Source organism: Harpia harpyja, chromosome 11, assembly GCF_026419915.1.
Source record: "Harpia harpyja isolate bHarHar1 chromosome 11, bHarHar1 primary haplotype, whole genome shotgun sequence".
NCBI lineage: Eukaryota > Metazoa > Chordata > Aves > Accipitriformes > Accipitridae > Harpia > Harpia harpyja.
In genome coordinates, this window is record NC_068950.1 from 23470654 (window position 1) to 23484825 (window position 14172).

The following is a 14172-nucleotide window of genomic DNA, read 5'->3' on the forward strand; positions in this document are numbered from 1 at the left end:
AACGCTTCGCCTTGATAGTAAGTCAGCATCCACGCTTCGCCTTGATATTAAGTCAGCATCCACACTTCTTTCATATTTCTTTCTTGTAGATTAACTAAACAACATATTTTGGAATTTAAACATATTAAATGGGAATTTTAACACATTGTAATGGAATAACTACTGATAGTACTCAGTTTTTTAACTAACTGCTTACTGAATTCATCATAAGGAAATTCTTGACTAAACACATCATGTGCCTGTCATGGAACAGACTTCAAGTTTTATATAAAAAAGGACACATTACACAAAAAAATAATTGTAGAAATGACTTAACAAACTCATGAGAACAATAGAGATTTCTGCAACCAGATTCTGCTGTCAGATTCCATCCTAATGAAATAACATGTCTTACTTTAAATTTTAAACCTATGTGGACAGGTTTGGTTTTTTATTTAAACAGCAATCAGTGTAGATGAATAAAGGCTCTTGCTATAGCTATTCTGACTACTTTTCATCTTAGGTAAAAAATTTAGAAAAATAACATTATGAGAAAATTACCACTCAAGAAAAGCACATTGCTTAATTTTAAAAATCCCGCATTAATACCTAGAATAATTGAGAATGTTGTTTAAACACAGAACTACAGAACAATTAATTGTGAAATCCACCACTTTTTGTAGTTGCCCATGGTGCTTCAGTTTTTGTACTAAATTATTATATCATTCTAATCCTAATAACGGGTATAAGACAATTGAGAAATGAAGGAACGTACCCTTCTGGAGAGGACCATAAGTGGTCCCACTTTTACTTACTGTAGGGATGAATTTCACTCATATAAAATGCTGCAATGGAAGAAGAAATTGAAAAACTAATCTAATCTTCAATTTAATCTTCAGTAATCTAATCTTCATCTTCTGATCTAATCTTTCAGTTCTAATCTTCACAAAGACTCACAGTCATATGGCATAAAGTCACTGCAGGTCAGAGTGAATGTTCTTTGGGTGCCTTGCAAGTGCATTTAACTATTTTTCTATTTTTCAAGCTTAACTCAAAATTGTCTGATATATAATGGTTCTTTTTAACAATTACAACATTTTATTCAATATTTTACATCTGAATTAGAAATTATTCTCAATTTAAGATTTATCTGTAGTGTGTTATTAGTAGGAAATTATTTTTTGATGCTTCAGGCTTTTTTGAAAAAAGAGCTCGGACTCAATAACAGACTACTGATCTTAATTCTTGAAGAAGGGAAAAAACACCAAAATTTTTCAGATCAGCTTTCCCATTGTTTTGTTCAACTCCTGAGCAGCAGAAGGAACCAGTTAGGACAGTTTGATGTTTGTTGGTCTGTCGTTGCAGCCCTGCAGAGGGTCATTCTGGTGATGAGTACTGTGTTTGGCAGACATGCAGCAGGCAAATGAGCACTCCTGATGCAGGGCCTTCCTGCCCTTGACAGCTTCAGATAGTAAAAATGCAGGATGCAAATTGCTGGGAGGAAAGGTACAATTATAAATCTAACTGTTGTCACAACAGCAATATTTATCTATGCAGCACGTTGTGTCAATACTCATGAGCATCATGTACACACACACATTGGTACATTTCTTCAACTCCAGCTTACACAAAAAGTTTAGCTCTTTTTAAACTGTCAGGGAGAATTAGATTTCATAAAAAACAGATTTCACATCATAGCTGCAGAACTTATGTAGCCTTTGAAAATTAAGCCTACTCAAAGGGTTTAAAGAGTATCAGCAGTGTTAATTCTTTATATCAAATAAAGCAAACACTGGAACACAATGCAAATAGCTCAGCCCAACCTATGAAATCATGAGCAAAGGCTCCATAATTAGGTACTCCATACTCCATTTTTAATATAATTTGTAAGTAAAATATTTGAAGAAAATAGCTTGCTTTCCTGTTGCTGAATGTCTTCCCCAAACTCAGTTCTTTAATTACCTCACTAATAATGAATAACATTCCCAAATCATTTGCAAAGAGAACATTAGACCTCCAAGTGCATCATTATGAATACAAGTGTAAGTGTGTGCGAGTGACTCAAGAGGTTTATCTTATATAACTATCTTTTTGTTCTCATCCCTTTTCCTCTCATCCCTTTGTTCTGTTAGGGTCCACCTGGTCGCCCTGGTCTCCCTGGTGCTGATGGTTTAGCAGGTCCCCCAGGTACCATGTTAATGTTGCCGGTAAGTTGTATTATGATTCCAGGGTAACCAGCCTCCAAAAAGAGGAAGTGTGTTTCAAGAAATGTATAGGTGTTTTCTTTTTTCATCTGAATTTGTCTTTGGAATGAGACATGATACAGAGGTTCTTGTATGGTGCAAGCATTTGAAGATCATATGGTACCTCTTTTTCCTCAAACAAAACATACACTTTATCTTCTGCTTGGCTGCCAGATTGGAACCTACATGAATGTATTACACTCACTGAAATCCTCCTTATGTTTTCAACAGCAACTATTACTTGCTACTATATGTCCTAAACAAGGAGTTTGCTGTTGCACAAAGGGCATGTACTCCCAGCAGGTGTGTTTGCTTTCAGGGCTCTTTGACATGGAGAATTTTAAGCATTCCATGCTTAAAATTGGACTTCAGTGTCGTCTTTGAAGAGTCAGTGCATCCTTTGAATAGAAATATATGCACATAGCCAGGTCTGCTCCCACTGGAGTCAAAGCAAAACACCATCTGTTTTAGCAGGTGGAGGAACAAGCCCAAAGCTGTTAAAGTATCTTGCAGCTTTGTGGTATGAAAAGTACTATGTGCACGGAATTCATTATTCCTAAGTGTATGTGTGTATGTGAAAGATCTGATAAGTACTACCATCCCAGAGAATTGATAAACCATCTGTAAATGAAGAGGCAGTATTTTTGGTAAGTAAAGCAAAGTAAGTAAAAAGTCTCAGAGCTGTAATTTCTGCAGTTCTGATATAGGAGGCAGGACTCCATCAGTATCAATGAAGAAAGGATGATTTTGGGAAGTTTATTTTCTATTTATGAAACAATCAATGGAAGTTTATTAAAATAAGCTAATGTTTTTGACCTCATGCTTGCACCAAGTTCTATTATCATAGCTGGCTGTATAGCAGAAATATTTGTTCACCAGTAATTAGTTGAGGGAAAAATGCCACTACTCCTCAGGGGAATTATTCCCAAATCATTCTTCCTTCTGTAATTGCTGTGCCAGCAGAGGAAAATTTATCAGTTTGCTTCATTAAAGGTAGTAAGTGTGGACTAATAGTTAACCTATCAGTCACTTTAGAAAATCTCCCTAGCTTTATATTTAGATGTTAATGAGTCTCACCACAAGTGATTTACTAAGTCAAACCAGAAATGTCTCAGGAAGGAATAAATTGGCTTCAGGTCTCCTGAATTCCAGCCTAGTAGTTTAACCACCATCCAGACTTCTTTTCCACAGTTATAAACCCCACTGAGAAGCCATTATCCTTTATAACAGATGACCTGCTCACTAGCTTGAGAGCCATCCTGGTATAAAGGAGTAAACGTGGAATTGAATCTAGCAGTGCCAAAGTGCCTTGTCGTGGAGATACATTCAAAACACCAAGTAACATGTGGGAGACACCTTTTGTGGGATGTGTGGCTCTTCATCATCATGAATTCATCAAAATGCATTCACCCTTTCAATAGATGCAAGACAATGAATTTAGTCATTTTTCCTTGGAAAAATATTTTGAAAATGTGGTTGATTCCACATTATGCAGATCCCTACAAGCCACCTGGCCTCCTTTCAAATGATAGAAGGCTTGATAGTTCTCACTTTAGAAAAAGTCAGGTGCTCATTTGTGGGGGCTTAAAGCAGTAAGTTTTCCATCACTTTCCAAAAAAATCCTTCCATTCTGATAATAACATGACTGCAGGAGAAAGACCTCAGTTATTGTGCCAACTCTGGGCATAAGCAAACTGTACAAACTGTTGTGGGCAGTGAAAGATTCATGGCCCTGATATCCAGTGTGCCTATGCCATACCTTTGGAAAGCCATGCTTCTTGTTGCAGCTTAGTGTCTCTGCAATGTTGCAAAACTTCTGCTAGTACTTAAATTTATTCTGTCATTTATTTTGAAATTCTCAGAAATGACACAAAACTGTTTCATTTTAGATACCAAACATTTTTCAAATTGAAGTCTGCCTTAAATTGAATTGCATTTTTCTGTGGGTAGCTACTAATGTAGGGAGAATTAATTAATTTTGATACATATTTTTAATGAGGTTTTGCAGACAATTAGAGTCTATTTTGGCCTCTTTTTGAAACAAACAAAGCAGCAAACAAAATGAAAACCAAACCCCTATGAAATCAAGAAAATGTTTGCTTACAAGGGATTAGATTTGCACTTCAGTTCTAAACTATTACCAATTATTTAGTATTCATGCTGGATCCAGTGGCCTCAATGCAGCAGTCTTCTGAACTTCATGGAATGAACTAAAGACTGAGACCCTGTGTCTTTGAAGTGGTTTACACAGTTGCAGCAAATAACAAGTATAGTTTTAATTTGATAAATTCTGAATCCTTTTCTTGTTTTGATACTTGCAGTTCCGCTTTGGTGGAGATGGTGAGAAGGGCCCAACAATCTCAGCCCAGGAAGCTCAAGCACAAGCTATTCTTCAGCAAGCTAGGGTGAGCACAAAGAGCCTGCAAACAAACCTGCCACAAGGGTACAGCTCCAAAAAAATTTCCATTTTATATCATGCAGGATGTGAAGGAAAGAGCTCTAAGCATCATCTCATCACAGTACTTATCTTTATTGACAACTGAATCAATGTAGGGGCTATTTGCTAATGCATTATGAAATTGTATTAATATAGAATTTGTATGATGGCTGGCAGCTTTTTCTTGATATCTGTTGTTTTGTTCTGTTTGTTTTCTCAGATTGCGATGAGAGGTCCACCTGGTCCCATGGGACTCACTGGAAGACCAGGTCCTGTGGTATGTAAACAAAACAGGGGCACAGGTTTAAGAACACAGTAACGCAAGTCCATGGATCTCATTCTGGCCTTGCCTACACCTCTGTATTTGTACTTATTTTACTTGAAAAGAAACTGATACAGTTAAAGCCATAATTTGTATTCTTATTCAAGGTCTGCAGTGCAACCTGAATACTAAATCAGTTTTTATTGTAGTTTTGGGGGTGTTTGGATAGAGCACACTGGTAGACTTACAAAACTAGAGAATAGTTTTACATAAATAATTACATAAGCCTCCACAGTCAGTCATCTCCATAATAATATTTATAAAATTTCTTGTGGTAAATATGAAACTCTACAGAAGGATACTAAAGCAAGAGTGTGAAGACTGACCTTGGCTCACTATTTAAGCTGAATGTGGAAAGTTCTTAAGAGGCATTCCTATAAGCAATTAAAAGCCATACAGATTTCTAAAAAATTGTACTTTTTTACAAAAAATCCTGAAAAAATCCTGAAAAGTCCTGAATTTGTCTTGACTGCTAATACCGAATGATCTGGAAAATGGCCCTGTGGATGTTAAAAAAGCTTAATATTTGTACAAAGTCTATACGTAGAACAAAACAGTTTTTCTGATGACATGCGAAACAACTTTTTGATCACAAATACATTTGCTTCTGTAATCCCTACAAACACTTTAAAGGGACAATACTCACAATGAAAGAATAAAACCAGGTAGGAATCTCAGCAAGCCAAAACCACCTGAACAATCTTGCAATTGCAATTTCCTCTTTTAGGAAGTGGATACTTTTCAGACTCAATAGTCCACTAAATGGCATAATTTAGCATTCACTGTCTTTCAAAAAGCTATTATAAAGCATCTGTACCATGATACAAAATAAAAAAGTGCTGCAGCCAAGTTCTTAAGCTTTGTAGAAGACTAGTCTTTTCTAACTTTCTCCCAGGTGATTGTATTTATCTTCTGATGTAGAGTGAAATTCTCTTCTACAGTTAGTACAGCATCTATATTTGAAAGATCCACTTAATTTGGAAACTGTTATTTTGTCTACTGTGATGGCACAGCTAGGTTGGCAAATATTTGGCCTCTTACATTTTGATCTATGTCTGCCATAATTTTTATTTATATTGTCATTATGGTGATGAACGCAAAGAGTGATGTTAGCATTTTTCATTAGATCAGACAAGCATCTAGTTGTAAAACACAGACAAGAATACAATTGTGCTATTGAGAAATGAAAACAAGTGATTGCTGGGTAACCAAAAGAAAAGGATGAAGCGAGTTCCTATTGGTTTATTGTGTGAAGAAAAAGTAACTGCAGAGATATGCCAGTCACAACTATAGCAGCCTACATAGAAGACAGGAACAGAAGTTGCTGGAGGCCACCTGGTTTTCTCCTTGCCTCAGAACGCAATAGCATTTTCCTCCAAAGTAGTTTCCTTCCACTCATTCCAGATGTGGAGATCTGGTCATAACTTAGAAGTGGTAGGACTGTAGTATAAGAAATACGGTTCCTTTCCCTTCTGCGCTTCTTTCCTTCTTTAATTTGATGCTTCAGCAACAGCCCATAGCTGAACAGTAACAATCAAGTCCTCCCCTTCCAACCTCCTCTTTTTCCCTCTCATCCTTACCCTCCTTAATGTACAGTGTCTGTTAGTTTGAAAGCAGGAGAGGCAGATGGACAAACATGAGTATAGCATCCTACTATTACCAACAGAAAATACTGGCCAGGTTACTGTCCATTTCATTGTGTATAACTACAGCAGTACAATGCAACTGAAAGGTTGCCTCAATGACTCTCACTGCTATTCACTCCAGTGACCACTTTTATTAACAAAGAAAACCCAGGGCAACATAAGATAATTTCATACTGTGGAAGGAATATTTTAGGGAGCATAAGGAATACTCTGGATCATGTTCTCCCCTTATCCTAGCAGCTTAACATTCTCTTCAGTGACTCCTGAAAGCTACGTGATACAAAAGCTGTTGTAAGTTGTATTCTCGGTTGGCTTGGTAGTGCTTTGCTTCATCTTCATATAGCATCAAAAAATCTGTTCCAGATTATGCTGTGCTCCAAACTGGCTAGTCTCATTAACCCAGTCTTTTTATCTATATGAAATTTACTGTTCTCAGGTGAATTTTAGCTAAATATCACACCAGAATCTCACTTGGACCTTAGAAACTGAAATTACTGGACTTGTATTTTTAAGCAGACCTGTACAAGAGCAATTCTTTTCTAGAGTGATTCTTCCAAAGTAAATAGTTGCTACCAAGCAGTTTGTCTCACAGAATCCTGATTGATCATGATTAGGTATGCAATACTTACAAAGAGTCAAACTTGTTGGGTCTATTGAACAAACTAATACACTATTTCCAGCAGTGTATTTGAACCAAGAGACCTGCAGGATAAGATTCAGTCTGTACAGACAAATAGAACTATAGAACTGCTGTAAGCAAGGAATACATCTGTAAAGACTGGTATAATATGACCTATAATTTGGGCTGTATACCTTTAGCTGAGGTATAACCTGGCCTTATACTCATGCTTTCATGTTTTAAAAGCCTTCAGGAATTTCTGTATGCAAAGTCCACCAAATGAATATTAATAGTTCTTTTGCTTCTAAGCCACTAGGAGGCTCTAGAAATCCAGCTCTCTGACCTGGCAACATTTTCGGCCTACAGTTCCAGAAGCAACTACAGATTCTTGGTCTGTCAATTGTTTGTGTGCCCAGCTTATTTTAAGAGTGAAATAGTCGGAGCTTTTACTCTTAATATGAATTGTATTTTGTTAAATTAAGTTAGTACCCAATAAGATACATTTAGAAACATATCATTTATTAAAAGTCTTAAACATAGCAGTGTCAAAGCCCTAGTCTAGCTTCAACTGAGTCTGGAGTTCACATGCTTAATTAACATAGCATAAAAAATAAATTTCTGCTTACAGATATTAAGCATAATCAATTATATTAATTAAAAGCAGAGCTTACATCAGGGAAACCCAAACAGACAGTCACCACCTACCAAAGCCACTGTTATCTCCACTGCCGGTACCAGCTCAGGATCTGATTTTCAATTTGCTTAGGACTTGATACAATACCTGCAAGGTCAGTAGGAATCTTTCCACTCCAGGATGCCAGACTCAGCAGTAAGCCAAGCCAAGAGACCACTTCTTTCTTTGAATGGTCACTATGGTGAATATAGGAGGATTATCAGTTTTCTAAGGCCTGCAAGATTTGTTTCATATTAAATACATACATTTGGTCACGACCTGTTTCAGACGTCAGAAATGCAAAATTCTTTTGCTCATAATAGTAAACTCCAGTATGTTCCTTCCCTGAGCCTGTATTCTATGTGAGCATGTTTTGTTTTGTCTATATTTGTGAGACCACTATTAATAAAACACAAACTTACTTTGACTAGTTCTGCCCCAGATTCCATGTACAGTATCTTACCCTGGATGAAGATCTGGTTTAGGTCTGTTTATGAGTAAAACTTACTCTGAAAATCTGTGTCATCATTTAATGATAGTAAAGAGATGCAGTTACATAGATTTTTCCACTTCTTCAGGGCCAGATGCACAAAAAACTTGATTAAAACATTGCTGAAGTTCATGACAAGATTAGACAGCGTATTTTTCATTGACTGTAGTCATTTTTTGACTGAACTCTGAGACCATTATTTTCTGTACAACAGAAATAGATAAACGTAAAAAGAAGTGGCTTTCATTTCTGTTGCCTTCCCTACAGCAGATGCACTCCTGTTTTCCTTACTTATGTTCTTACTGTGCTCATCTTTAGCTCTCAAATATTAATATAGAACAAAGGGTTATATTTGATCCCATGCAAATCAATTGGAGTTTTCTTTGCTAATAGAAAGATTTTTGGCATAGTTAGGCCCAGTGTCTAGACAATGATATATCAGGGTATATCTGCAGATTCAAATGGTGAATTCACACACCTTAATAAATAGGGGATTGTTTGTTTTTTCTCCCTGTAATTACTGTATAAAAATAGAAAATAACTTATTCATTTAAAGAGTTTTTTGTATATTTAAATAATATGTTTTGCTTTTTTTCGTCAAGGGTGGACCTGGAGCAGCAGGTGCTAAGGGTGAAAGTGGTGAACCAGGTCCCCAGGTACAATAATATTGCCTGTTATGTTTGAATGAGTTTATATTTAAGAAAATCCATTCATATCACTTAGAAGAAATCAATCAATGACATGCTTTCCATGTGCAATTGAAGAAAAATAGCTTTTACAGTACTATCCTCATTAAATGCAATAGCTTGATTGTTCATTTTGAAATATGAAAGTAACAATTTTTATATAAGAAAGAATAATTATCACATGTAGAGTGTCATCACTTGAAAACTTGTTTTAATATTGTCACTTCAGGCTCTTTTCTCTGTTAAATAATCATACGTCAGTCTGCAATTGTATGACCTTGGGCTCTGATCTTACCAAATCTCATAAGGTGAGAGAGGTTGAATTTAGTTGGTAATTAAACAGGATATTTTCAGGAAAGATGTGACATAGCAAGAATAACTCTTTAGGAATCAGTGCATGCTTTTCTTCTCAGCATACTATTATATCAGCTCCTGTGCAGTGATGTTAAAGAGCACTGAAACCCATTGAAATCTTTCAGCTTAAACCTAAACATAATGGGGGATTCTTAAAGAAATCATGAGAAATCATGACAGGAGTCTCTGGAACAATGCTTTTGCCAGATCTCAAGTGGTATCATGGATTTGCTACATTATTAAGTTCCTGTTTTAAAACTCCACATGGATATTTGCAGAAGAAAAATAAAGCAATTAAACAAAAAAGCACTCTGAACAGCTAGTCAGTCTTCCAGTTTGCTTACTTACATTTTTAGTATTTTGTCTCTTCCTACTCAGTATTTTTGGATGGCTAGTCCTTACCATTGCTATTTTCACCTGAAGAAGATGCATTTGGATGGGGGATGATAAAGCTTCCACAGACACATATGCCCACACAGTTGTCAGTGAAAGTTACATGTGTTTGAAAAGTGGAATTAGGCTTTGCCTAATTTGCCTAGGAATTGAGGTAATTTGGTCTCCCTCTAGTTAAAACTGTGCTGTGTAAAGCTAAGACAGCATGTGAGGTGTTAACCAGCACAACTCACGTTTGTGTATGAATTAGGGATCTGAAATAAGCACTCTTTAGTTTTCATCAAATAATTATTATGTGACTAAAATAATTTTGGCATGAGAGGAAGAAGGGTTTTCAAACCACAGGACTGAGGTCTTCAAAGCCATGAAAATAATGTAAGAAGCTTTTATGTTAAAAGGACCAGTTATGCCATGTATAGTGTCATCTCATGAAAACTAGCATTCAAATTGGTAGTGCTAAGGCCAGTTTGGATGCCCATGTTCTATTAAAACTAATGGGAATTTGGAAACCAGAATCTATCTCCTGGGAAAAAATGCAGCTTTGTGTTAAAAAAAATCTTATCTTGTTCTTGAGGTGAGATGTTTAACTAGCTTTTTGCTGACATACATGTGATTCTAAGAATTACACTCTTTAAATTCAGGGTCCTCGTGGTGTTCAAGGTGCCCCTGGTCCAAGTGGAAAAGCTGGCAAAAGGGTAGGTAGCATATGAATCAATCCTGCTCTGGGTAAATAGTTTCTATTTAAATATTTTTAAATATTAACTGATTCCACTGCATTTTAAAATGTTTGCCCCTTTGGGTTTTTTCAGGGACGTCCTGGAGCCGATGGTGCCAGAGGAATGCCAGGAGAACCTGGAGCAAAGGTAAATAATAATGAGACCTGAGGCTTTATTTCAGTCTTGGAATGGTCTAGACAGATTTTATGTAGGTACCACAGTTTCTTCCAGGCCAACCCAAAATTCTTCTTTCAAGTGAAAATACTGAGGTTTCAGATAGCTCGGTCAGATGCAAGAGCTGAGAATGAATCATCCATTTAAAATATGGTAATTAATGGTAATGGCTAGTAGTCTGACATTGAAGTTACTTGATTCTTGGGGCATGATTCCTATCTCTCTGAGTCAGTTTCTAGTTACAGAGTATCAGTAATAGTAAAGTCAGTTTTGCAACGGCAAAGTGCAGCTAGAATAAAGCTTTTCATTTCAATGTAGACTTCTTTTTATAAATAGCATAATTGCAGCACAGTGAAAAATTTGGTGTGGCATCTTCTCTTGCATTAATGCATAGAAGCAAATTTTGTGAATTTGATCTATGTGCTCCCCTTCATGTGTTTCATTCAATAACAAAAGTGTACATATAAGGAAGGGTAGAAATTAACTTTCAGAGGCAAAGCACAGTTTATTCAGAGTAATACAGAATGTAATAGTCATTTACTAAAGCTGTGATTTCTTCTTTCCTAGGGTGACAGAGGATTTGATGGTCTTCCTGGACTCCCTGGTGACAAAGGTAACAGGGTAAGAAAAACATGTATATTTATACAACAACAAATTGATACTGTCACAGAAATAATGCACTATTCATTAAGAATAGCACTAAGGACTATGGAGAAAGTTAAAACAGAATGTCAGCTTTTCATGCAACAGAGTAATATCTGTATTGACAGGTAATATATTCCTCATGAAACATTTTAGTAATATCAATCAACAGCAATTCATATATATATATTAACGATTTAAATATATTTTCACAATTCAGATCACATCTTCAGCTAGGTTTTCCTCTAATTTTTCTTAGTTAAGGAATTTGCCTGTTGGATTTAAAGTGATTGTTAAAGGAAATAGTAACAGGAAAAGGAAATTTGCTTGAAGTTTCTGTGTCAGGAGCACCACAGATTTTAACCTGCTGAAAAGCTTGCTCAAAAAATGCATTTGAATATTTGAATTGCAAACTGAATTGTTTAGTATGGCTTATTCCAACAACTGCAGCTTAAAGAAAGATCAGTCAGGTCAGATAAGTTAGAAAAACGAAGTAATATTTAAAACAACTAATGTTTTTGCTCCTTATGTCATACCAATCTATAGGATGAGACTGCATCTTTCCCTACAAAGTGTAGAAATAATCACAGCAGGGGATTTCTGCTTGAAATTATACCCCTAATGTAGATGCTAGTAACAACATACTGTGCTGAATGTACCCCCTTACTGTTGTCCTGGTAAGTGCAATGCACCAACAAAAGAAACAGTGTGTGGGAATGTCAGCAGAACCATTCCCATATGTACTGAAGCTTGATGACCAAGGAATGATTATAGCTTTCACCTTTCTGCTTCCCAGAAAATCTCAACTGTGTTGGCTACTGGCCCGTGATGTAGTTCCTTGTAATAGCATCTAAGGATACTCTTTTGAGTTCTGTTTGCAGTAGGAAAAGAACTTCTAGTGTCATACAGAAATGTCTTGATCCTCTTTCATCATCCCCTTTTTCTTAGAGTGTAAAGCAATCAGTGCATCACGTAATTGAAATCCAGCTTGATTGGCAGGTGACCAGCAGAGGGGGCTAGACATTAAGCTCTTGCCACTACACTTGTTGAAGGCTGAGCAGAAATTGGTTTAGTCAGGGAATGTGTGTCTGCTTTCCAACCTGGAATACTAGAATTGTCTGTCTGTGGGACCTTCCAAGTCATAAAGAACTTAATTTTTTTCTTTTTTTTTTGCAAATATTCTATTTGTTTCATATTTCCTAAACAAATTTAAAAAAGCTAAAATAGAAGAATCAGTTTGGGTTGAAATTTGCAAAATAGTAATGAAAATAATGACTTCTTTTCATCATTTCTTTCATCCCACTATTTAAAAATCACTGCATTCTCGTGTTTCTATGGAAATCTTCTGTAAAAGTACAAACTATGATCTTTCTGAAAGCAGCTCAATTCAAAGCCAGATCAGATAGCTGTAGCTTTTCAGATTCATATATACTGACAGCATATAATGCAAATATTCAGTTCTCTTTGGCTTGCAATAAAGAGCACAGAAAGACAAAAGAAACACTTTTTCTGTGGTAGTTATCTTTCAACCCATAACTTTAGAGTAGAAGCTTTAGGACTACTTTTAGAATTAGTCATATTTGAACTATGAGTGGCAAGTTGGATGTCTCTCTGAGGTTATGCCTCCATCAAACACTTTGAATTTTCTTATTTAGATTTACTAGATGCATAACCCTTCTCCAGTATAAAAGCAAGACAGTATATACTAAAACAACAGGTCTAAGTGTCCTGGTTTGGGCTGGGATAGAGTTAATTTTCTGTCTAGTAGCTGGTATAGTGTTATGTTTTGGATTTAATATGAGAAGAATGTTGATAACACACTGATCTTTTTAGTCATTGCTAAGTAGTGTTTAGACTAAGTCAAGGATTTTTCAGCTTCTCATGCCCAGCCAGCAAGAAGGCTGGAGGGGCACAGGAAGCTGGGCAGGGATGCAGCCAGGACAGCTGACCCAAACTGGCCAAAGGAATATTCCATACCATGTGATGTCATGCCTAGTATATAAACCAGGGGGAAGTTGGCTGGGGAAAGGGGAGGGGCGGGGGGGGGGGGAGGATTGCCACTCGGGAACTGACTAGGCATTGGTCAGCAAGTGGTGAGCAGTTGCATTGTGCATCACTTGTTTTGTATATTACAATCCTTTTATTATTATTATTGCCATTTTATTATTGTTATTATCATTATTATTTTCTTCCTTTCTGTTCAATTACACTGTTCTTATCTCAACCCACGAGTCCTACCTTTTTTTCCTGATTCCCCTGTCCCACTGGGTGGGGGGGAAGTGAGTGAGTGGCTGCATGGTGCTTAGTTGCTGGCTGGGGTTAAACCATGACACTAAGGAAAAAAAATCAGGCTTTAACAGAACATTTGAAGGAAAGTATTAGAGAATTGAAGAACTGAGAATGCTGATAATGATAGGAAGTTTTGTTCTTACTGCATGACAATACCAGCACACTGAACACAAGCTCCTAATCTAACTCTAAGTGCCATGTGATTGCAAGACAAGAAGAGTAGCCCTTGAGGGGATGAACTATTTCAATATTTGAAAGCTTAAGTCAATCTTCACCTGGATATTAATTGGAAGCCAGAGCATAGATCATGTGTCTCATATGTCATCTTTCAGGAGTGTCATTTAGCATGTAGAAAAACACATGCTCTAGCAGCAGATCACGTTGAGTAGTTCCAAAACTTAGCAAAATACAGAAACCGCTGTATTAATTCATCTTACAGGTATGAAAGTGCAGTTCATAGCATTTCGTTTTCTCTCCTATGACAACTCCAACTTACAGAGAACAGAAAG

General features: G+C 36.5%; 1 protein-coding gene across 7 annotated transcripts in view; it reads left to right on the forward strand.

Moving 5' to 3' along the window:
* COL11A1 (collagen type XI alpha 1 chain) overlaps positions 1 to 14172 on the forward strand; it is a 167414-nt gene that overhangs the window by 61886 nt on the left and 91356 nt on the right. For all 7 annotated transcript variants that reach the window (XM_052802285.1, XM_052802289.1, XM_052802286.1 and 4 more), the window contains 7 exons: positions 2112 to 2186; positions 4544 to 4627; positions 4880 to 4936; positions 9012 to 9065; positions 10484 to 10537; positions 10652 to 10705; positions 11300 to 11353. In XM_052802285.1, the coding sequence (XP_052658245.1) occupies positions 2112 to 2186; positions 4544 to 4627; positions 4880 to 4936; positions 9012 to 9065; positions 10484 to 10537; positions 10652 to 10705; positions 11300 to 11353 (432 nt within the window). The remainder of the gene's footprint in view (positions 1 to 2111; positions 2187 to 4543; positions 4628 to 4879; positions 4937 to 9011; positions 9066 to 10483; positions 10538 to 10651; positions 10706 to 11299; positions 11354 to 14172) is intronic.